This window comes from Gymnoscopelus braueri (assembly GCF_963280865.1).
Source record: "Gymnoscopelus braueri genome assembly, chromosome: 7".
Taxonomy (NCBI): domain Eukaryota; kingdom Metazoa; phylum Chordata; class Actinopteri; order Myctophiformes; family Myctophidae; genus Gymnoscopelus; species Gymnoscopelus braueri.
This window is the reverse complement of record NC_137608.1, coordinates 10,768,085-10,792,170: the sequence shown is the minus strand read 5'-3', so window position 1 is coordinate 10,792,170 and position 24,086 is coordinate 10,768,085. Positions and strand designations below refer to the sequence as shown.

Sequence of the window (24,086 nt, the reverse complement as noted above, 5' to 3'; positions counted from 1 at the left end):
TTGTTTGCTGATGTGGGCAACGGGATCAAAGATCTTCTGGTCTCCTTTTAGTTTGCTTAAATATGTTTTTTATTGCTTGTCAGAATTAACTTACTTGTTAACTATGTTATTCCCTTATGCTTTTTTAAACGTGTATGTTTTATTTTATGCTCCAGCAACTGCTGTTCAGCACTTTGCAACTCATGTTTTGAAAAGTGCTATATACATAAAGTTATTATTAAGTTATTATTACCACATGCTGTTTACATTGACTAATAAAGTATTCAATCAATCAATCAATTAGATTGAACACTGCTTCAATGGAGAACTTCATTTCACTTGATCACTTTAAAACAGCTTGGGAAGAATACTTTGACATCTGTCAGTATTGCGTTCTTTGAAATGTGAATGCAAAATACAGTAGCAGATCTGCAAACTCTAAATGCGGCGCAAAGCGACACTTTTTGAGATTGTCCGATCTGCTTTTGAATTTGAATCCTGAAAAGTAACCGTTTTGGACATAATATGAGGTTTCCGCTCAACACAGAGACGATAAGTTAGTGACAAATAAAACCTTCTTAAATCTCTTGATTCTTGTTTGCTGACGCAACGTGTCACATCATGCGCAACACGTTGTTGTGAGCCTTATAGGTCTGCTATTTTCGGAGCATATTAAGGCTTTAGGGAAGAAGAGAAGACAAAAAAGAGATGCGGGCTGTTTCCTCCTTATAGCTGTAACAGTATCCAGCAGAGAGCTGAGGCTAAGCGCTCACTCAAGCATCACACAGACAGTCTTCTGGAAGGAACAATGGGCAAGGGACCGACCGGGAGGTGTGTGTGTGTGTGTGTGTGTGTGTGTGTGTGTGTGTGTGTGTGTGTGTGTGTGTGTGTGTGTGTGTGTGTGTGTGTGTGTGTGTGTGTGTGTGTGTGTGTGTGTGTGTGTGTGTGTGTGTGTGTGTGTGTGTGTGTACCACTACACACTAGTCTGTGTAGTGGTGGAAAAAGTACTCAAATGTTTTACTTACTTAGAAGTACTCTGTTACAAGTAAAAGTCCGGAATTCAAAATGTACTTGAGTAAAAGTACAAAAGTATTGGTATCAAAATGCACTTAAAGTACCAAAAGTAAAAGTACTCATTGTGCAGAATGTCCCATTTCACAAGTTCAAAATGTATACAAATCTTTTGAAAATAGCAGATCTACAAGCTTTGTGAGCTTGTAGATCGGCTATTTTCAAATGGCCGAAATATATATAGGGCTGAAGTGGTTACACAATTACATCTGCAAAGTAACTAGTAACTAAAGCTGTCAAATAATTGTAGTGGAGTAAAAGTACAATATTTGCCTCTGTGATGTAGTGGAGTAGAAGTAAAAGTATTGAAAATGGGAAATACTCCAGTAAAGTAAAAATTCCTCTTAAGTGTACTTAAGTACAGTACTTGAGTAAATTGTGTGTTGTGTGTGTGAGCGCTCACGCGTGTGTGCATAAGAGTGCTTTTGTGCATGCTTAACGCGTAGTGAGTTTGAGTGAGTTAACACACCATATGTGGGCCATAAGACCGAAAGAATACGGCAGTGCACACACACACACACACGCGCGCGCGCGCGGAGGCCACCGTTGATGTCATCTTAATAAAGAAGTGATGACAGCCTAAATGACATTTACGACCCCTCGCAAAGCGTCTTTTGCTGAAACGACACAAACAGGAGCTGATAAATCCACGGCGTTGAGAGCAGAGATTTGGGAGGCTGGAATTTACTGCCATTCAGGGTTTAGAAAGACAGGAACTGATTCAGAGAAGTTACAGTTTGGAACCCAGTGAGTTTTTTTTTACATTTTGGGACACAGAAAAGTCACTTTAATATGTAACATGGGGCCGGGAGACTTAATTAGAACCATGCTGGCTGGGTTTCATCACCCAACACCACACAGATACAAACCCAGTTGAACCCTATGTAGCAGATTGGTTCACAACCTCAGCCTGATGACCTGAAAGTCTAATATCCCAGGCATTACACCTACATAGTTCTAGGAGTGCAACAGTTAATCGAACTAATTGATTTTAATCAATGATAAAAAAAAATTGCGAAAATGGCATATCTACAAAGCATTGCGGGCTTATAGATTGGCTATTTTCCAATTTGTTTGCGGGACACCCCCCACTTCTTGGTTACATCCGCATGCACGTAGTGGCTTCTGCGGCGCACAAAAGATCTTCAAAACAGGTAAAAAACGCTGGCACCAGCAGAATAAAGCGGATGCATAGTACCTGGCGGTGAATGTGTTAATCAGACTAACCAGTGTTTTGCCTTTATTGGTTGATATAGAGATTTCGTTTTTTAATCCAAAAAATGTGCTTCCCGGTTATTCGATTAATCGAATAGATAGATAGAATCGATAGAATAATCACTAGGAAGATACTCGAAAGTTGCAGCCCGACCCAGTTCAACTCATCAAATTCTTAAAATAATGCCTTTCCTAAAACAACTCACCATCGGCGATGGCCTCTCCTTTGAGATTCTTCAGTCCTCCGGGCATGGGCGTCCCGTCCAGGTAGAACTCGATGATCCCGTCGTCCACCGTAACGATGACCTGCATCCACACGTTGTCCTCCGCAGAAAACTTCTCGGCGGTGGCCCGTGCCACCTGGGGGGCGGTGCTGCCATTGGCCCCGCCCACAGCCGCCGTGTAGAACAGCATGACGGTCACATGGGACTCGTTGGTGTGAACCTTTTTGATTGGTTGATTGATTGAATACTTTTTTAACCCTTTGCAAAAGGTACAGAACATACTGCTAATAATCATGCTAAAAGGATAACACAAATAGCCATGAGGGCTTGTTTCCATTGTGGTCCTATGTATTCAATTCATCAAGACATATAACTACTCTACAAGAGATCATCAATACTAGGTAGACCCTCCAGAAAAAACGTGGGCAAAAATCCTTGATTATGCGGGCTAAAATCCTTGACTTCGCGATGAAATATGCCGGGGTTTTATGTGATTTTATGCAGTGAAATTGTGGGAAGTTGCAAAATATGTGGATATATGCGGAAATATGCAAAAAGTTGCAAATAAATATGCATAATATGCGATGCGCCGTTTTTGAAAAAAAAATGACCTCCGCATAATGATGTGCATAATCGCATTTTATGTGCATAATCAGAGGAGCTCCCTCTGGTGTTGTGCCCGCGGGGACAAACCCGTGTTGTGCCCGCATCAGTCACTAACTAACTCACCTTAACTCCGTAATACAACGTCCCGTTCCCGTTCCCTTTGGAGACGATGAAACCATTCGTGTCCGGCCGGGGCACCAGCCAAGCGGAGAAGGTGAAGTTCCCCCCCAGAGGAGCGGGCGCGTCCTAAGATGAAGATTAATTGTCATACAAATGATTGCAATTAACAATTTAAGAGTGTTTTGTGGAATTGGAACATATGAATAGAAATAAAAATTTTGTTTGCCTTTTGGCTTCGTAACAAAAAATTGTGCAGGGCAGATATGACAAATAACTTAACCCATTCAATCCGGGAACGCATACTGTGTCATTTTAGATTTCTTTGGCTATTCAAAAATCACAGATCTGCAATTTTTTAAATGTCTGCAAATCTTTGAATATATATATATTATATATACATTTGTAACTCAAATCTTTGCTTCTGGGGGTCCTTGGAACAAAATATTTTGAGATGGGGGTCCGCAGACAAATACATATCATTTTGGGGGTCCTTGACATGAAAGTTTGAGAATCACTACTATTATAGCAACATACGTTTTTCCCCCCAAAAAAAACTGTTAGGATTTAGAAGACATTTGTATAATCCCCAGGAGAAAACAAATGTGTTAAAAAAAGTTTACTTTAAATATATATACTGTATATATTCAAAGATTTGCACCACATTTTCAGTATTTTCCCAAAAATAGCAGATCTACAGTACAAGCTCAGTGCCGCGCTATGAGCTTGTATATCTGCTATTTTTGAATAATATCATTTTTTATAAAATAATGGTGTATTGGTTACACAGATGCGTTCCCGGTTTTAATGGCTTAATTGTGACGGGCCTTCTTCCCTACCTCCGGGGAGACGGTGCCATAGGCCCCCGGGACGCCCGAGAAGAAGCGGGCGTCCGTCCCCGAGTGGCGCCTCCGGTCGTGCGGCCTCAGCTCCACGTCGCGCGACGGCGGGAACGAAGCCGAGAGGATGAGGTCGTCCATCGGGGAGGGGAGGCCGTCCGGGAAGCGGCCCGACACGATCTCCCACGCCACGCGCACGTCGTTGTACGTGCCCTGCTGGCGCAGGATGGTGAAGGAGGCCACGTTGTCAGACATGTCGTCGTCGTCGTCGTCTTCCTCGGACTCGGCGATGTCCTCGGCCACTTCCTGGTCCAGGTCGTCGTCGGCGATGGCGAACACGCCGAAGGGGTCGTCGTTGAAGGGGATGAGGACGGAGGCGTTCAGGGAGGTCTCCGCCAGCTTGCCGCCTTCCCCCGGGTAACCACCTGTTGATGACATCACAGCTGTTTTAGGGGCCGTGTCCACAGAACACGTTTTATACTTTGGCTATTTAAAAAAGAAATCATGGACAATTTGTGCAAATATTTGAATATATAGGCTAAATGTTTTAAAGGGAACATTTTTAACTCCGATCTGTGGTTCTGGGGGTCCCTGGAACAACATATTTTGAGATGGGGGTCCGCAGCAAAATACATATCATTTTGGGGGTCCTTGACATGGAAAAGTTGGAGCACCACTGAGTTAGCAACATACTGTTAGGATTTAGAAAACACTTTTAAATATGTATTTGGCAGCGGACCCCCATCTCAAAATGTTTTGTTTCAGGGACCCCCCAGAAGCAAAGATTTGAGTTACAAATGTTCGCTTTATAAAATATATATGCAAATATTTGCACAAATGTTCAAGATTTTTCAAAAATAGCAGATCTACAAGCTCATAGCGCGGCACTCCGCTATGAGCTTGTAGATCTGCTATTTTTGAAGGAGGAGTGCTTTGAATGTCGTTGCTGTCGGGCGGAAACCTCTTATCTCCAAATTCTAAAGTTTTTTTGTAAATTAATGCCCTACTTGATCATACTACAGTGTTTTGAGCTTGTGGATCTGCTACTTTTGTTCTGTTTTAGAATTTGAATCCTGAAAAGTAACATTTTTGGACATAATGGTTTCTACCATAACCCGACAGAGACGATGTCATGTCCATAGAGCTCGCACGCAGTGTTTATTGACACGTGCAACGCTCAATCCCATCAACCGTTTTGGCATATTTCTTTTACAACACAAATATTCTCTTCTGGAGGTCTCTTGCATAAAGTCTTTTCAGATGGGGGTTCTTGAGACAGGGAATGTTTGAGAATCACTGCCATAGAGGGTTTAAACGTGTACACAAAGTGATTCATCACATGCAATAGTTAGCACACATTTTATGCAATGCAGATGAGTTATTAAAAAAATGAAAAATAGGGTTCACCTGAGATGTTGAGCAGCTTGAGGACATAGAACTCGTTGAACTCCGGTAGCTTCTCAGAGATGGCCTCCAGGACGATGGGCTTGCTCTCCTGTCCCGTGGTGAAGGTGATGGAGCCGGACGTGTTGCTGAACTCCTGGCCTTCCTCCAGAGGGGTCAGCGAGTCGTTGGCGTACAGCTGCCAGAACACCGTCACGTTGCCAAAATGACCCCTGGCACGAAGGACACTGACCCAGACAAAGAGACGAAAACGTCGAATCAGAATCATCTTTATTGTCACATGTACTGTAATGAGAAGTGGGTGAAATTAGTTTTGGTTATTTCCAGGAAGAGAAAAAGAGAACAATAGGAAAAAAAAACACACCAAAAATAGCACAAATCTAAGATACTTTGTTTGAGCAGAGAATCAACAGTGAATGGAAGAGAAGGGAAAGTTGACCCTCCAGAAAAACGAGGGCAAACATCCTTGATTATGTGGGCTAAAATCCTTGAATTTGTGATGATACAGTATATGCGAGGTTTTTGTGTGATTTTATGCTGTGAAATTGCAGGAAGACACAGTACAAGATGAGATAGTGGGTTGTCTGCTCTTTTAAAGCACTTGTTTTAACAAAACCTCTGAAGAACTGTTATTAAATCGTCTTATTCCTGCTGCACTTCATTACATGCAGTTTATTTTGTTTAAACACAAATAATGGTCATTTTATTTAACCAGTAAAAAAACACATTGAGACTGAAGTCTCTTTTACAAGTGTGAACTGGCCAAGAGAAGAAGCAAATAAATGTTACACTGCTCTGCCAGTAACAACAAATACAGGACAATAACAATGACAGACATATAACATCCGTAAAAACAATACCCACTACTTAGGAAGCTCAAGGAAAAACAGTACAATACAATCTAAAAAGTGACCAATATAAAACTAAGAGCAACAACATGGTGCCACCTCCAAAGTTCTAAAAAAAACTTCAATATGTGCAAAACTCTGCTGCCCGCCTCCTCACCAGAACCAGATCCAGAGACCACATCACCCCAGTCCTCCATGACCTTCACTGGCTCCCAGTCAAACACAGAATAGATTTCAAAATACTCATCACCACCTACAAAGCCCTCAATAACCAGGCTCCCCGCTATCTCTCTGACCGCCTCAAACGCCACGCCCCCTCCCGCTCCCTCAGGTCTGGCGATGCAAACCTCCTGGACTTCCCCCCCCCCAAAAAGAAACACACCTAGGGTGACAGCAGGGCTTTTTCAGTTGCAGCCCCCACCCTTTTGGAACCCACTCCCACCTCACATCAAAGCCGCCCCCACTCTTGCCGTGTTCAAAGCCTCCCTCAAAACCCACCTTTTCAGACTCGCTTTCCCTGCCTAACCCAAACCAAATCTCCCTTTCTTCTTCTCAGTCTTAGCTTATTATTTTTTTAGCCTTTTAACGTTTTCTCTTTTTTTTTGCTCCTAATAAAATATTTTTTTAAGCTGTTTTGTAAAGCGACTTTGGGTACTACGAAAAGCGCTATATAAATCTGATGTATCATAACATTTGCTACACATCAAAGCAGGAGCAATGTCTGGGAAGTGTGTCCATGGCAATCCTTTTAAAAGTCACTAGAGGGATCACAAAAGCCAATTTGAGTCTGGTCTGCAGGTCATTCCAAGATTCATTAAGGAAGACCAACCCTGAACCCACTAAGGAGTACAGAGTACAGTGATGAGTCCTAAAGGTGGAATTGGTAATAAACCTCAGTGCAGCATGAAAGAGGGCATCAAGTTTGCCCAGTGTTGAGGAACAGGCAAAGTGATAGACAGTAGTATCGCCATAGTCAAAGAAGAGCTATGCTGTTTTACGGCTGAAACAGGTCCTTACTAGAAGTTGTTGGTGTTGCCTTCCTCCACAGGTTTCTCTGTGGGGTCCAGGGAGAAGATGCCATTGGCGTCGTCATTGGCCTCCACCACCACCGTAGCTGTGTCAGCTCCATACACCACAGCATCACCTGGGTTACCACGCACGCACGCACGCACACACACACACACACACACACACACACACACACACACACACACACACACACACACACACACACACACACACACACACACACACACACACACACACACACACACACACACACACACACACAACACACACACACACACACACACACACACACACACACACACACACACAGTCAACAAACAAAAAGGTCAACAAACAAACCTTGCATGTGTCTACATAACATGCTATCTACATTTTAACATTTGAACCTTTGCACAAGCCTGCAAGGTCATCAAGGCTAGGGCAAAGTGCTAAAGCAAGTGCTAGGGGCTACGGGGCTTATAATAAGCGGACTTGGCAACACTGCCAGCGGAGTGGTCTTTCTTTGTGTCTCAGAAAGCCTGGGGTCCAGTTAATTAAGGACCTGCGGAGGCCGGAGGCCACCCACCTCACCCCACTGGCCTTTCAGTTCCGTCACACAGACACACAATACCGGGGATTAGGAGGGCTTCCTGTGTTACCAAAGTCGCAGCTAAATTAAGCAAGCGGCTCGACTCCAGCGCTATACGGAAATAACTGATAAGTACATGGAGAGAAAGCTCAACTAGGACGCTATAAATATTCACATGATGATGACATAGTGTGATTGTTACCCAGGTTCCCGCCTCATTACTGCCGACAGCCTACAGTACTAGAAACTAGCTGAAGCCACTGACCTTGAGTTTGTAAGAAACTGTAGGCTACAGTAGAGTTCTCAAATTCTGCCTGAACCCGACCAGACGTTTTCGTGCGCCGGGCCGGGCCGAAAATGTATGCTAATTAATCGAGCCGAGCCGAGCCTTGGGTTCCGTGGAAAAAAAAACATTTAAAAAATCTATTAGCCCCAAAAAGAACATTTCAACTGCCCCTAGCGGCCGAACGGTAAGGCCGACGGAAAGGGCAGTGGATGCTTTGGATGTGACTCAAATTGAACTTTACTCAGGTATCTAGTTGGTCGCCGTCCGACCTTCCTAGCCTGTATTATAAAAACAAATCTGGTGAAAATGGCCAAAACTCAAACGGCACATTGCGAGGCGTTGTGAGCTGGTAGATCGGCTATTTTCACAATATGTGGAACTGAGTCAAACTAAATTGAATGTCTCAACTCCTACAATTCCAAGTGCTTATCAGGGTGGGGGGTCCCCAGTTCAAATGGGATTATTTTGGGGGGTCACGGCCTGAAAAGGTTGAGAACCAGGTATGGTGAAAAGAGGAGAGCAGTGAGTCCATCCTTGACAGGATTGACAGAGGCCTTTTTGTCCCTCTCAATCATTTCAGGTGGGATTAGAAAAGATTAGAAAGGATTAGAAAAGAAAAGCGGCAATAGCAACAGCGACAATATTCATTTAGGGGGTCCTTGACATGAACATGACACACTGCCCCCTAGCTCTGACCTGTGGCGTTGTAGAGGACGATGTAAAAGGGTTCGTCCGTCTCGGGGACGTCGTCGTCCTCGGCGACCACCGAGATGTTCTTCATCCATTCTCCCACCTCGTACACCAACAGCAGAGAGTCGTTCATGCTCAGCGGCGCCAGGTCGTCTGGCGACGCGTCGCCCACGTACTCCACGCGGTACATCACCGTGGCGACGAAGTCCGCCGGCCCCGCCCTGATCACTGTGAAGTTGGCCACACCCCTTTCCTGGATCCGTACGACCGCGGGTTCTGAGAACAGGGGAGGAAAGGGAGGAAGAGAGAGGGAGTGACGGAAGTAAAGGGAGATTGAGAGGGGGAGAGAAACACAGAAAGAGAGAAGGAAAGAATACATTTAATGATCATGATTCAATATTATCTCCCACAGCTTCTGAAAGATCATTAAAGCTACAATCCGTAAGTTTTAGATTCCGTTGTTTTATGCAATTACATAACAATGTTAAAAGTACAATAAAGATGGCGGCGCATTGTGTCCAATCCGGTGCGCCGTCTGCTTCAAATAACTTTATTGACATTTGTCGACCAGTACTGTAGGTGTCCTATTGCTGGTCATTGAATTAAGATACTGTGTGTGGGTGTATGTATGTGTGTATACTGTATGTTCTGTTAAAAAGACCGAAACAAACTATTCATTCATTCATTCATACTCTGAGGATGGTTTTATTCATTAAAAACTGAGAGGTTTTGCATGTTTACCAGCAAAGTAGATGGGGTCATCGTTCTTGTTAATGTGTAAAGTGGCATTGAGGTTGTCTCCCAGCCTGGCTCCTCCTGTAGCATTTAACAGTGTGATGGTGAAGTTCTCCAGGTCCTCTGGTATCTTCATTCACATAAAACACAACAAAAAAACAAACATGGATGGATGGACTATTGACATTTTATTTTGAAGGCAGTCTTGTCTTGACATTTAGATTTTAGGATAGCTCATTATGTAGACGCTGTTATCGGACTCTACACAGAACTGTATCAGCCGGCCTCTATACAGGTGGAGTAAAGCTTAAAAGGGAAACATTTTGAACCTAAATCCCGAGCCAAAGGTCAAGTTTACTAAGTATTGAGGGCTTAAGTGGTTAAATGTCTGAAAACACTCATTAACATGCATCACAGCAAGTGATGATAGTGTTGTCAAACAAGTCTATGAAGCAATCCATCTGAAATCTATGACAAAATATAATCTGTAACAAATTTTATACAATATGTACAGTAGTAGGGGTCGCTATTTAATCTCTCTCTCTCAGATAAGGGGTTTGAATAACATTGAAGAGACCCCTGCTCTAGTATTTTACCTGGTCGGGTACAGAGAACAGGGTGAGGTTCTTCAGGTGCTCTCCGTCCTCAAAGACAATGTCTCCCTGGACGGGACTGACGTCTCCGGACTGGGCAGGCTCCAGGACCCAGGAGACAGTCACCTGTCCAAACCGGCCCCTGGTCCTCGCCACCGGGTACACCGCTGTGTATGGAGGAGAGTGCAGGACCATGTCATTATTTTACAGGCCGTATACAGTAGGTGTATTGATCTATGAGCTTTTCAAATAAGGAATATATTTCTGAACTCTCTCTAAGAAAGGTAAGACACAATACAAAAAAACTTATTCTGTTGGATTGACCGTATGCTTGTGTACACTACAGTAGTCTTTTTCAGCTGTTAATCGTATCGTTTATACTGTATAACAGTGTGTTGGTATAATCTGAAGGAACACTTTAGAGGATAAAGAAAATCAGACTTGATAATGGCTTGCTTTAAAATCACGATGACCCACGTTTAACAGTATAGCTCCAAGGAGAGGTGGGAGGTGAATGGTTTGGTGTACCTTGGTGTGTGTCGTTGTCTTTGCTCTCGTTGATGGCCCGGCTCAGACCTGCCTGCAGGAAGTGGACCACTCCGTAGGGGTCGTCACTCTTCCTCACCGTGATGCTGACCTCCCTGTGGCTGCCCAGACGGCTGGGTGGAGTACTGTGGCTGCTGAGGACCACGGAGAAGGTCTCATCCAGCTGCACACACACGCACGCGCACACGCATGCACACACACACACACACACACACACACACACACGCACACACACACACACGCACGCGCACGCGCACACACGCACACACGCACACACACACACATACAGTTTTATTCGACCAACTGTTCAAAACAATCTATAGAGCTGGCTGATCATTTAAAATACGATTTGAATGGAAGGTCTATGGAAATATGAATATGAGCTGAAAATCGTGCATTGAGTACATCAGAGGGACAGCGCATGTTAGATGTTTTGGAGATAATAAAGACAGAGAGAGATGGTTTGGACATACAGCACAGTACATATAGGAGGGATAGTGAGTATAACGGTAGAATGGATGCTGAGGTTGGAACTGCCAGGCAGGAGGCCTATAGAGGAAGACCAAAGAGGAGATTTACGGATGTAGTGAAAGAGGACATGAAGTTAGTTGGTGTGAGGAGGAGAGGGTGAGATGGAGGCAGATGATTGGGAATTCCTGAAGGGAACAGCCGAAAGGAAAAGATTTCCACTCATCTGGTGTTTTTTAATACAAAGTATCGAGTGTAGCTGAGCACCCACAGCCAAGCACGCAATCAGAGGAAGTGCACTTGCTTTTACTTTTCAATTACAAACTTTGTGTTACTGTACATCATACTGTACATGGGCAACTGGCGGCCAGGGGGCCACATGCGGCCCCCACCTTCACTTAATGCGGCCCACAGGTTAATATCAGAATACTGAGATATTATTGATTTCAGTTGTTACAATTCCAAACATGCAAACATGACCCGCTTTAATTACTTCAGTCTATATTAGTAGCTTAATGACTCAATTTTTTATGTCCAATGTATTTGTATTTAAGTTCATACATTTAATATAAGTATAACTAAATACATTTGAAATAAAATCAAATAATTAATTTTCAGGATTCCAATAAAAAAATTGCAAAAAAAAGGATCTAGATTCCATTTAAAATTTTGCAAAAATAGCAGATCTGCAATTGGGCTTGTAGATCGGCTATTTTTGCTACTCTTATGTGATAGAATGGTGAAGTACGGCATTAATTTACGGAAAAAGTTAAAATACGTAGATACTGTAAGAAGTGTCTGCCCGACAGTATATGCAATGTGGCCCTCTGGAGTGAGTGTGGAAATATAGTGGCCCTCTACATCATCAAAGTTGCATCACCCCTGCTGTACATCATATCATTGCTGTCAGGTGGAAACCATGTAACTTTGTAAATCCGGAAAAAAAAAAATAGTGAAAATAGCTGATGCAACACGTGTGAGCTTGTAGATCGGCTATATTCACTACTCTTGTAGCCACTCTTGTATAATGAAGACAAGTCATTCACGAAAAAAAAAAACATAAGAAGTTGAAATTTGCAGATACAAGGTTTCTCTGCCCGACAGTGACGATATACTAGAATGAAACAACAGGCAGATGGGTACATGTGACAGATAGTACTTCGGGCCTCAAACACATTTGAAAAGAAATGAACCCATTATCTTTATTTCCACGATTCCAGGAATACCGACTAGAGGCGGAAAGCAGCGGACCATAATGATTATGTCACATATGGGTTTGGTTGATAATGAGGTGTTGAACAACGTGTAATCTGAAGACACATCATCACAACATCAGTGTCTAATTCTCTGTTCTGTTCCACAACTGAATATTTTGTTCTCGTGTAGAGTTTTGTTTTGTTCTTTATATCCCATCACAGCAATAAGCAATCCATTCTGGTCCAAATTGGTCTTGTGCAAATTGTATTGTATGAATGTTTTGGCAAAATTTGATACAAAATAATAACAATAATAATTAAACAGTGAAAATAGCCCACCTATACTAGCTCACAACGCGTTGCGTTGCGATGTGATGCGTTGTGAGCTTGTATAGATATTTTCGCTACAGGTGATAAAAAACGGCTTGCTCACTCCTCATGCATTGAAGGAAGCATGAGCTCAGTTTGGGGCTCTCCCCAGGCTGGCAGAGGGAGAGTTGCGCCCAAGAAAAATGGGTTACAACATTTTTGGATAAGAATTTAGTAAAAAAGAAATATGGACATAAAAGGTTTCAGCCCGACAGCAATGAAGTACATCAATATCAAAAGCATCACTATTGAATATTTCTGTTGATTTCCTTGAGTTAGATGATTATGAAAAACTTTAGATATGTTTCAGTTAAGGAGCTTTTGTTGTGGCAAATCTTATGATGTCAAGCTTGGGAGAGAAGATAATTCTGAGCTGTAATGGAATGTATTATGTGAAAATAAACGTATAAACCCTTGAGGGTTGGGCACATTAATTGTGTGCAGGACGCAAACATTAAATCAATTATTCATACCTCTGGCACGCCGTCGGGCCGTGCCACCAGGGCCACCACCACCTCCCTCTCTCCGGGTTTGAACTCCAGGATGCCCGTGGCGCCGTAGAACTCTGCGTTCCCGGCCGGCGTGACGGTGTAGCGGACCAGCTGTTTGAGCAGCTGTCCCTGGGCCCTGACCACATGCAGCTCCACCGCCTCTCCTTCCTACAGAGGACACAAACATCTGGTCACATCTGTGTTGTGAGATTTGCTTTTGGTTTGTTTTCCTTTTCTTCGTAATGTTGTCTTTTAACCCATTAAGACCAGGAACGCATCTGTCATTTTAAGATTTCTTTGGCTATTTTTTTTTTTAATCGTGAAAAAGGTTCCAAATCTTTGAATTATATATATTTTAAAAGCGAACATTTGTAACTCAAATATTTGCATCTGGGGGGTCCCTGGAACAACATATTTTGAGATGGGGGTCCGCGGCCAAATACATATCATTTTGGTGGGTCCTTGACTTGAAAAAGTTTGAGCACCACTGATATTATAGCAACATACGTTTTTTTCAAAAAACTGTTAGGATTTTAGAAGACATTTGTAGAATCCCCCAAAAAGCTAACATTTGAGTTACAAATGTTCGCTTTAAAATATATATCTTCAAAGATTTGCACAAAAAATAGCAGATCTACAAGCTCATAGAACAGCACTCCGTGCTATGAGCTTGTATATCTTAACCCTTTAAGACCGTTCCCGGTCTTAAAGGGTTAAAGCGATCAGCGGGTGAATCGTTGAAAAGAATAATATTCGATTTTTCAAAGGTTAGTGAAAACACTCGGAAATCGCTGGCAGTGGCAGCATAGACAATGTTTTTTTCTGCCAGTTAATGAGTTAAGTGTGTGAAAAACGATGTTAAAATTATGTTTGTTGTTCCCATGAGTTCTTATCCCGTGGCAACGAGACAGGAACAGTTGTATAGGACACACTTCAACGGTCCCAGCAATGATAATATGCAGATGTCTTATACAGATGTTATATTGTGATTTTGAGGGGTGGTCTTACGCTGATGACCCAGGGACCTCTGGAGTACGAAGAGAACTCAAACACACCGCCAGGGTCATCATTCTCCACGATCACTATCTGTCTGCTGGTGAAGCCTGCCTTCAAGATCTGGTTTTCCACGTTACTCCTGGATGCACGCACACACGCAAACACACACGCATGCATGCACGGACACGCACACACACACACACACACACACACACACACACACACACACACACACACACACAAGCACGCACAGACACACACACATACACACACAAACACATACACACACCAAAATTACAACAATTTGGTGTCAGAAGTGGGATACTGCTTGGTGACTCAACTTAAACATCACTCACCACCCTTAGTTAGAGGGACCACATGCTTGGTCAACCAAAATCATAACACACACACACACATAAAGTTAGTTTCCTTGGTCATGACGCGATGACTAAACAATTTTGTATCGTCTCTGTCTCTGTCTTTTCCTACTTTTGTTTGATACTGTAAAATGTAAGAAAGTTGAAATAGGGAGACACAAGATTTCAAAGCCTGACAGCAACAATAGTTTACAATAGCAAAAACAACATATAGCAATTAGTAGTACTACTAATTGGGTTGAAATATCGTTGCTGTCGGGCAGAAACCTCTTTCTGTTTTTTTGTAATTAACGCCCCTACTTGATCATATACAACAGCGTCACACAAAAGCATCAAAAGTAGCAGATCTACAAGCTTCAAATGTGCCGCGAAGCGACATGTTTTGAGCTTGTAGATCTGCTACTTTTAATGCTATTTTTTTATTTGAATCCTGAAAAGTAACAGTTTTGGACATATGAGGTTTCCACTCGACAGAGACGATATAATGGTTAGATGTTTGGGTCTACAGTGAGACTGCATGGCATAGCGTCCAACAATGTAATGTGAACAGCCTCAGTGTTAATGTGGAAACATGTTAATCAGTAGCATTCCTTGTATTGTGTTCATGTCCATTCAATGCTGCCGGGCCCATATGCTTAAAAGCCTGCTGTTTAGACCACTCTTATTAACCGTGTCAATCAACCCCGCTCCACCATCTCCGCAGGGGTCTTTGTGTGTGTGTGTGTGTGTGTGTGTGTGTGTGTGTGTGTGTGTGTGTGTGTGTGTGTGTGTGTGTGTGTGTGTGTGTGTGTGTGTGTGTGTGTTGAGAGAAACGCTCAGCCAAGCGGAGCACCACATAGCGAGTAAATTAGAAACAAACAGAGGACAGAATTGAAGCACTCCAAACAAGCGGCCGAGGCTCTTTGCATGCACATACACACAAAACAGTGACGTCTTTACAACGCTCTGCCACCGTCCCCCCCAGCCCCCCACTCCTTCATTTAAGGGGCCGATCGTATAAAAGAAGATTCCCTGTTTACTAGCCATCCCCACACTCCTAGCTTCCCGTTTCACACCAACACAGAAAAACGCACGCACACACGCACGCACGCACACACACACACACACACACGCACGCACGCACGCACAGGCAGACACACGTGTGAGTGGTGAAAGGTAACTAAATACATTTACTCAAGTACTGTACTTAAAGGACCACTTCGCTCATTTCCAACCTTTCTTCATATAATTGGTCATCACTAATGCTATAATATGGTACATTTTTACATCAGTGACATCATCAATGGGGAATTCAAGCTAATAGAAACTGCAGATCTCAAAAATAGCAGATCTACTGCACAAGCCCACAACGTGTCGCAGTGCGACAAGCTTGTAGATCTGCTATTTTCGAATGATTTTGACAAACATTCTGCATGATGACTTTGTACTTTTACTCAAGTAAAGTATTTCTACATTGTCATATTGGTACTTTTACTTAAGTAAAAGTTCTCCCCCCCCACACACACACACACATCCACCCCACCTCACCTCAAGTCCATGCACCCCATGCCACCCTCATCTGCACATCAACCAAAAGGCCCTAGAAGAGCTCCTGAAGTGGGCCCTTCTCTGATAGACAAAGATCCTGATTCACACACGGCACACAAAGGAAGGACCAGGGCTCGCTCGCTCCACTCTCTCTCTCTCCACTTACCCGAAGTACACTATAAAGCGTGCAGTCTTCACCCTGCAGCCCCGCGTCGTTGTTTGTGGGAGGAAAGAACAGCCAACGTTCTCATCATCACAACTTAACACATAGCAGACCACGGCTCACGCACAAATGCACGCACGCACACATGCACAGTACACATACACAGAGCCAACATACACCAATGGGATTGAATAACATAACCTAACCCTTTCCATGGTATCTGTCATTATGATATTGTGAAGCGCAGTGTTGATTTCGTCGACTAAAACTATGACGAAAAATGTTCGTCAACTACCTTTTTTCACTGACGAAAACTAAATTAAAACTAAGCTACGATGAATAAAACTAAGACTAAATATATTGACAATTTTGTCAACAAATAACAACTAGACTAACATGTTAGGGAGGGACTAGTGGACAGGAGATCCAGTAGAACTAAAAGACAAGTCATTTCATGTTTCGTTGTGCTTGGGTGTTGCGCTCTGAAAATAGCAGATCGACAAGCTCACAACGCGTCGCAGCGTGTCACGTTGTGAGCTTGTACATCGGCTATTTTCAGCATGCAACCAAGTGTAAAATCAGCCATTACGACACCATCAAGGCACCGCCATAATACATTTTAGTCGACTAAGTCAACTTAGATTTAGTCTACTAAAATGTTATGATTTGGAGCTGCTTTGCTTCTCTGGTGAGTCAAATGGTGACTACCTGGTTAGCAAACATCGCCATCTAGTGGAAAACCACTGAAAACACCAAATCTCATCATTCTCGTCATTGGCAGGCTGCACCTTAGCAAAATATGATGAGAAATCTCGTCATTGGCAGTCAACGAGCTGAATTGATGATTTTGCTCTCCTACCTTTCTTGTAGCTACTGAACATTTTGACCAAACGTCCCCGTGGGATCAACACATTTCTATTTCATTTAATCTAATCTCTTCTACATTGTCTCGTCTAATCTCATCCAAAACTTCTCTTGTCATTTCCATCCTCCTCCTCCCTACCTGTCCAGGGTCAACAGCAGGGTCTCGTTGACCTCCGGGATGTCGTCGGCCATGACGGTGAAGTTGATGGCGGCGTCGCTCTGTCCGGTGAGGAAGACCACCGAGCCACTCAGGGGGTCCAGGTCCTCGTGCGTGACGTCTTCCTGGTTCTCTCCCATTGGCTGGAGGCTCCAGAACACCTCCGCCCGGCCGTCGGTGCCGTCACGCCGCAACGGGAGGGAAAACTGTGTGTGAACGAGGAGGTCAAAAGGTCATGGGATTTAAACCACCGGTTTAATTAACCCATTCAATCCGGGAACGCATCTGTGTTCTTTTTTGATTTCTTTGGCTATTCAAAAATAGCAGATCTACAAGCTCGAGTGCCGAGCTATGAGCTTGTAGATCTGCTATTTTTAAAAAAATAAATCGTGAAAATGTGTGCAAATCTTTGAATATATATAAAATACATTTTTGACTCAAATCTTTGCTTCGGGGGGTCCGCGGACAAATACATATCATTTTGGGGGTCTTGACATGAAAAAAGTTTGAGCAACAAAGATTATAGCAACATAAGTTTTTTTTTTAACTGTTAGGATCTGTTAGACATTTGAAGAATCCCCCAGAAGCAAAGATTTGAGTATTTTTTTTTTACTATATTCAAAGATTTGCACAAATAAAAAAATAAAAATGCAGATCTACAAGCTCGTAGCGTGGCACTCGGTGCTGCGCTATGAGCTTGTAGATCAGCTATTTTTTTTTAATAGCCCAAAGTATAAAATAATGGTAGTAGCTAAAAATCTAAAATGACACAGTATATGCGTTCCCGGATTGAATGTGTTAATTAATGTAATTAATTACAGTATGTGTGATTTATTTAGGGTTATAATAGATTAGATCCGGTATATACAGTACCATGCTGGTGTTGGCGTCCTCGGGCTCGTGGACCACCACGGTGGCGTTGCTGAGGAAGCCGATCTCTCCGTTGGCGATGTCCTGGGTGACGGTCAGCGTCAGGTTGAGGGCGCCGCCGAACCGGGGGCTGATGGGAGGTATGGGTGTGACGATGTCTACCAGTTCTACTGTGTCCAGCTGTGTGTGTGAGAGAGAGACACAACACACACCTCAGATTCATATAGACAGTGGAGGAAAAAGTTGTCAAATGCATTAATTAAGTAAAAGTACTCAATCAATGTAGAAATACTCTGTTACAAGTAAAAGTTAAGAATTCAAAATTAACTTGAGTAAAAGTACAAAAATTTGGTATCAAAATGTACTTAAAGTACCAAAAGTAAAAGTACTCATTATGCAGAAGTTTTCAAATAAATAATAAAATGTAAAATAAATCTTTTGAAAATAGCAGATCTACAAGCTCACAATGTGTCACACCGCAACGCATTGTGAGCTTGTAGATCTGCTATTTTCAAATGGCCAAAAAGTATATAGGGCTGAAGTGGTTAAAGTATGTTTTGTAATAAAAATCTAAGAATATTTAAGCATGAAGAAGAGATAAAAAAACAACAAACAAATCTGCAGATATCAGTAATCAGGGGGGGGGGGGTGAAAAATTATATTAAGTTAACAAGTAAATCCTGTGATTCTAATTGGTTGGAGAGCTTCGGGACAGTTGAATATAACAGGCAGAACAGCCTAGTTGTAAAACAGAATGAAGAGAGAGGAATGCGTTCATTTGAGAGTGCCTGGCCACTTTCCCTTCAGGTTGTTGTAGGTTTAGTGTTTCAGTGGATCTCTCAGGTTTAATTGCCACTACTGCTGTTTCTCTGAGCTTCTGTTCTGTCCTTTTTACGGATGTGTTGAATGACTATAATGACTGTTCACCACTGTCAATCTGCCTCTTACGTGTGTGTGTGTGTGTGTGTGTGTGTGTGTGTGTGTGTGTGTGTGTGTGTGTGTGTGTGTGTGTGTGTGTGTGTGTGTGTGTGTGTGTGTGTGTGTGTGGTGTGGTGTGGTGTGGTGTGCGTGCGTGCGTAAGTGCATGCTTGCGTGTGCGCTTGTCTGTTAATGTGTGTGAGAGTGAGTACAGAATGTGAAGCAGGTACTTTTGGTGGTTTTTGTTGGTGTCCTAAAGCTTGAATGATGCGGTTTGTTGTTGTGTTTGGACAGTTGGGACAATGTCCAATGGAAGCAGGCCAGACTTGAGCCCTGTCCTGTCCTGTCCACGCACTGTTTATACATGCAGAATGTCAAACTTGGTGCAGCACGGTAACCCTAGCCTTGCGTGGCCAGACAATAAATCTGCAGAGGAATCTTTGTTTTTGCAATGGCAGATTCGTCTGGAACCAGGCTAGGGTAACCCAAACACACTATGGTGGAAAACCAAGTTCTTATGTTCAAAACCGTCACTTCACAGGAAATGAAAAAACTAAACAAAAAAACAACCTATGTTCCAATTGATCCAATGTAGTTATTATTTACAGGTATTATTTACCATATGGATACAACAATGAGCGGAGCGTTTTCTTCACGTCTGAATACGCCTGATCCGTTTACCGCTTAACGCTAGTGGGCGTGTTGCATATTATGTGTGCCACACTTGTGATTTACAGCAATCTGTCAGAATTGACTGAAAATCAAGCATTTTGATGCGGCTTTAGGTGTGACAATAATTGAGCAAAATACAAATTGAGCAACGTGGTCTGTTTTGTGACGAAAATGTATGGATTGGTAAACAATCAAGCTCTATAGATGGTGATAGAGCCTGTCTGTTTCTCCTGTCAACGCTTGTCAACCTTAATATAACGTCTCTGTCGGGTGGAAACCTCATATGTCCAAAACTGTTACTTTTCAGGATTCAAATTCAATAACAGCAAAAGTAGCAGATATACAAGCTCGAAACGTGACGCGTTTTGATACTTTTGTGTGACGCTGTATAGTAGGATCAAGTAGGGGCATGATTTTATGAAAGAAAAACACAAAAAGAATGGAAAAAATATGGAGATAAGAGGTTTCTGCCCGGCAACAACGATTTAGCAGTTAGATTATCAGTGGTACCTGTATGAAGAAATGAGCGCCGTTCTGCAGGAAGGCGTCGTTCCTGATGGGCAGCGTGAGGTTGGCCTCCCTCTGGCCGTCCGAGAACGGCACGCTGACCGACCCGCTGCCGTTAAGGATGCGCTGGCGGCCGGCCGGGGGGTCCACGGGGGGCCCTGCGGCCGCAGGGACGTAGAGCGCCGTGAGGCTCAGGGACACCTGGCCCAGCACGCCGCCCTCCCGCAGGAAGCTGAGCGACAGGAAGCGACCCTCCGGCTGGCTCTGGATGCTCTGTGTCCGCTCCGGGTGGAAGCGGAACAAACCGTAGACGTCGTCGCTGTCCTGGAGGTAGAACACCATCTGGAGGAGGAGGACACGAGGAGGGGAACGAAGGGTTAACGAAGGGTTAACCACGCAGTTTTATGTAGAGCTGTTCAGATACCGACCAGTATTGGAAAAACTGCCCATACTGCCTAAAATGCTGATATCGGTATTGGTGAGTATTAGGGATGCAAATTATCGATTCATTCATTAAATGTAGTTGGTTGATAACCTTATCGATCGATTAATCGATTAATTGACAAGCTGCGTTTTTTGTGGACCAAAAGGAAAATTCTTGTCCGAAACCGAAAATGAGTGCAGAAACATAATTGCCTTGATGTATATAACATTAACGAGGGTCAACGAGCATCAGCTGGACACAGACACACACACCTGCCCTCTGCAGTGTTCTAAACTGAGAAAGTGATTAGAGTCTGTCTCATTTACTTGAATATGATGAAATATGATTAAGGATTACTGTGATTATGGTAAGCTCACATTTCATATCACACACACCATACCTGTAACTTTCAATAGCCCCAAAAAAATGTAAAAAAAAAAAAAAAAAAAAAAAAACAATTAATTGAAAATCGATGAATTTAATCAATTAAATTATTAACACCACTTAATCAATTATAGATTAATTGTTAACATCCCTAGTAGGGCATTCACAACTAATGATTTTTACTAGTCGACTCATTTGACCAAGTAGTAGTCGACTAGTCGACTAGTCGAAAGTTACATTTAATTATTATTTTTTTTAGGGAGGGGCATTGTTTTAAGGCCATCCTACTACTATATTACTATTATTATTATCCTCCTGCCCTTATTTTTATGGCGTTTTAAGGGAAGCGCTTCTGGCACAGCAGCACAGCACCACAGCAGCGTCTCCAAGGATCCCCATTGCCCAATAATAGGCTTTTATTGGTCATACTTTTGACCCCCTTTTGATAAAAAATAAAGTCAGGAGGATAATAATAATAGTAAGATGGGCCATTACTATGGCATTAAAACAAATTACATTTTTTTTTAACTTTTCGACTAGTACCAACAAAGTCGACTAGTGGTTATACTAGTCGACTGGTCGACTAGTCGACTAGTTGGTGAAAGCCCTAATCACTAGTGAGTATGTCAGTCTATGCCATTCCGATACCACGTAATTTATCACATGATATTGAATTTACAGTCAATGAAATTTGTAATGTTTCAGTTGATGTTGCACTACTGTTTTATAGCCTTACTGTACTACTTACTACTTATTATTTTACTAAGTTGTGGCTGCACTTTAACAATTACTAATGGAATTGTTAGTTATTCCTAAATTTTTCAAAGCGATAATAAGTTGTGGGTATCGGAATCGGATCGGGAAGAAAAAAAGGAACATCTCTAGTTTTATGCTTTCAAAATGTTCAAAACTGTGAAGATAGCTGATCTACAAGCTCACAACACATCCCACTGTGATGCGTTGTGCGCTTGTAGTCATGGTCTCATGGTCTTAACTAGTGCATTTATCAATAACAGAGGAGTGATATTTGGAAACCCTGTTCTCTGTAGTGTACAGTAATGGTTACACCACACAACCCTTGTTGCTTGTGAAGCCTTGATTAGAAGAAGAACTACAGTACAAAGAAGAGGAGGAAAAACTAAGATGAGCAAAATGATGGTTTATGATCAAATGATGGTTGAGGTTATCATCACAGAATGTGATCAAGGATAACGGCAATGACTTTTCATTCTCCTTAAGTTTTTGGTTTTGCTGTACTCTCTTATTTCACCAATTTATCAACCGCCTTGCCCCTGGACCACGCCCTCGTGTGCGATGACCTCGCTGACCATTACTTACAGTAAGTCCAATCTTTTAGTGTCTGTGCTTTGCAAGTCATATTACATTTCTAGGAAATTTACAAAACTGCTTTAAATTAACCACTTAACCCATTAAGACCGGGAAGGGAAGGGAACGCATCTGTGTCATTTTAAGATGTCTTTGGCTATTCAAAAATAGCAGATATACAAGCTCATAGAGCGGCACCGAGTGCCGCACTATGAGCTTGTATATCTGCTATTTTTGTGTATATCTGCTAATCTTGAAAATGTGTGCAAATCTTTGAATGTATATTTTTTAAAGCGAACATTTGTAACTCAAATCTTTGTTTCTAGAGGTCCCTGGAACAACATATTTCACAAATGTTTGCTTTAAAAAATATATATTCAGAGATTTTTCCAAAATAGCATATCTACAAGCCAAAGAAATCTAAAATGACAGAGATGCGTTCCCGGATTGAATGGGTTAATCACTATTTCAAATATAGTGAAATTAGGGGGGGGGGGGGGTCACATTCAATACAGAAATGCATCATTAAAAATAAATTGTACATTTTGTAATTTGTACTTTTGAATACTTAAGAATCTTTTAAAGCAAGTGCTCCAGTACTTTAACTCAAGTACACATTTGACAGAGCAACTTGCAGGAGATGAGTAATATTTGCCCAGGAGTATAGGCCTATCTATACTTTGATTCAAGTACTGGGGGTTTGAGTACTTTGTCCACCACAGAATGCAGGGAGGAGAGGAGAGGAGAGGAGAGGAGAGGAGAGGAGAGGAGAGGAGAGGAGAGGAGAGGAGAGGAGAGGAGAGGAGAGGAAACAAATGCATCAGAAGGAAGCAGTAGAGTAGTAAGTAGTAAAACAGAACCCGGAGCTAATTTTAGCGAGTCATCCTCTCTAATTAAACCCACTACTACTAAGTCTGCCAGAATAGATTTTCATGAGCTTTTAAAAGTGTGCCTCATTCATTTGCCTGTGGGGATGATGGACCCGTGCACGGCTGTCCTAGGCATCGCCTGACACCGTTTCACCAAGAGAGCTGATTTACTCTCCAGAGGGTGTGATGGATTAACCCACTAAAACCTGGGAACGCTTCTTGTGTAACCACTTAAAACCATTATTTTATACTTTGGGCTATTCAAAAATAGCAAATCTACAAGCTCAGAGTTTGTAGATCTGCTATTTTTTTGAAAAATCCTTGGTCCTTGACATGAAAAAGTTTGAGAACCACTGATATATACAACATAAGTTTTTCAGAAAACTGTTTCGAAGATTTAGAAAGATTTAGAAGACATTTGTAGAATCCCCAGAAGCAAAGATTTGAGTTACAAAATGTTTGCTTTAAAAAAAGATATATATATATATATATATATATATATATATATATATATATATATATATATATATATATATATATATATATATATATATATTCAAAAAATTGCAAAACAAAACACAACTTTTCCAAAAAAAATACAAGCTCATAGCGTGGCAATGAGTGCGGCGCTATGAGCTTGTATATCTGCAAATTTTTTAACAGCCAAAGGAATCTAAAAAAGCTTCCCCGGTCTTAACGGATTAAAGCGTGTCATGAACGACACTTAACATTGATTAAGTTGTCCTGCTTCAAAGCAA

The 24,086-nt window shown here is 42.3% G+C and overlaps 1 protein-coding gene across 1 annotated transcript in view; it reads right to left on the bottom strand.

The window, feature by feature from the left end:
* The window catches only part of adgrv1 (adhesion G protein-coupled receptor V1), a gene marked incomplete at its 5' end in the record, with an annotated part of 266,650 nt that overhangs the window by 222,612 nt on the left and 19,952 nt on the right, over positions 1-24,086 (bottom strand). The window contains 14 exons of the mRNA XM_080433472.1: positions 2,472-2,709; positions 3,219-3,341; positions 4,052-4,476; positions 5,459-5,682; positions 7,321-7,447; positions 8,883-9,152; positions 9,618-9,741; positions 10,208-10,371; positions 10,733-10,913; positions 13,257-13,442; positions 14,283-14,409; positions 17,341-17,564; positions 18,232-18,408; positions 20,329-20,667. Of these exons, the coding sequence (XP_080289598.1) occupies positions 2,472-2,709; positions 3,219-3,341; positions 4,052-4,476; positions 5,459-5,682; positions 7,321-7,447; positions 8,883-9,152; positions 9,618-9,741; positions 10,208-10,371; positions 10,733-10,913; positions 13,257-13,442; positions 14,283-14,409; positions 17,341-17,564; positions 18,232-18,408; positions 20,329-20,667 (2,929 nt within the window). The remainder of the gene's footprint in view (positions 1-2,471; positions 2,710-3,218; positions 3,342-4,051; positions 4,477-5,458; positions 5,683-7,320; positions 7,448-8,882; positions 9,153-9,617; positions 9,742-10,207; positions 10,372-10,732; positions 10,914-13,256; positions 13,443-14,282; positions 14,410-17,340; positions 17,565-18,231; positions 18,409-20,328; positions 20,668-24,086) is intronic.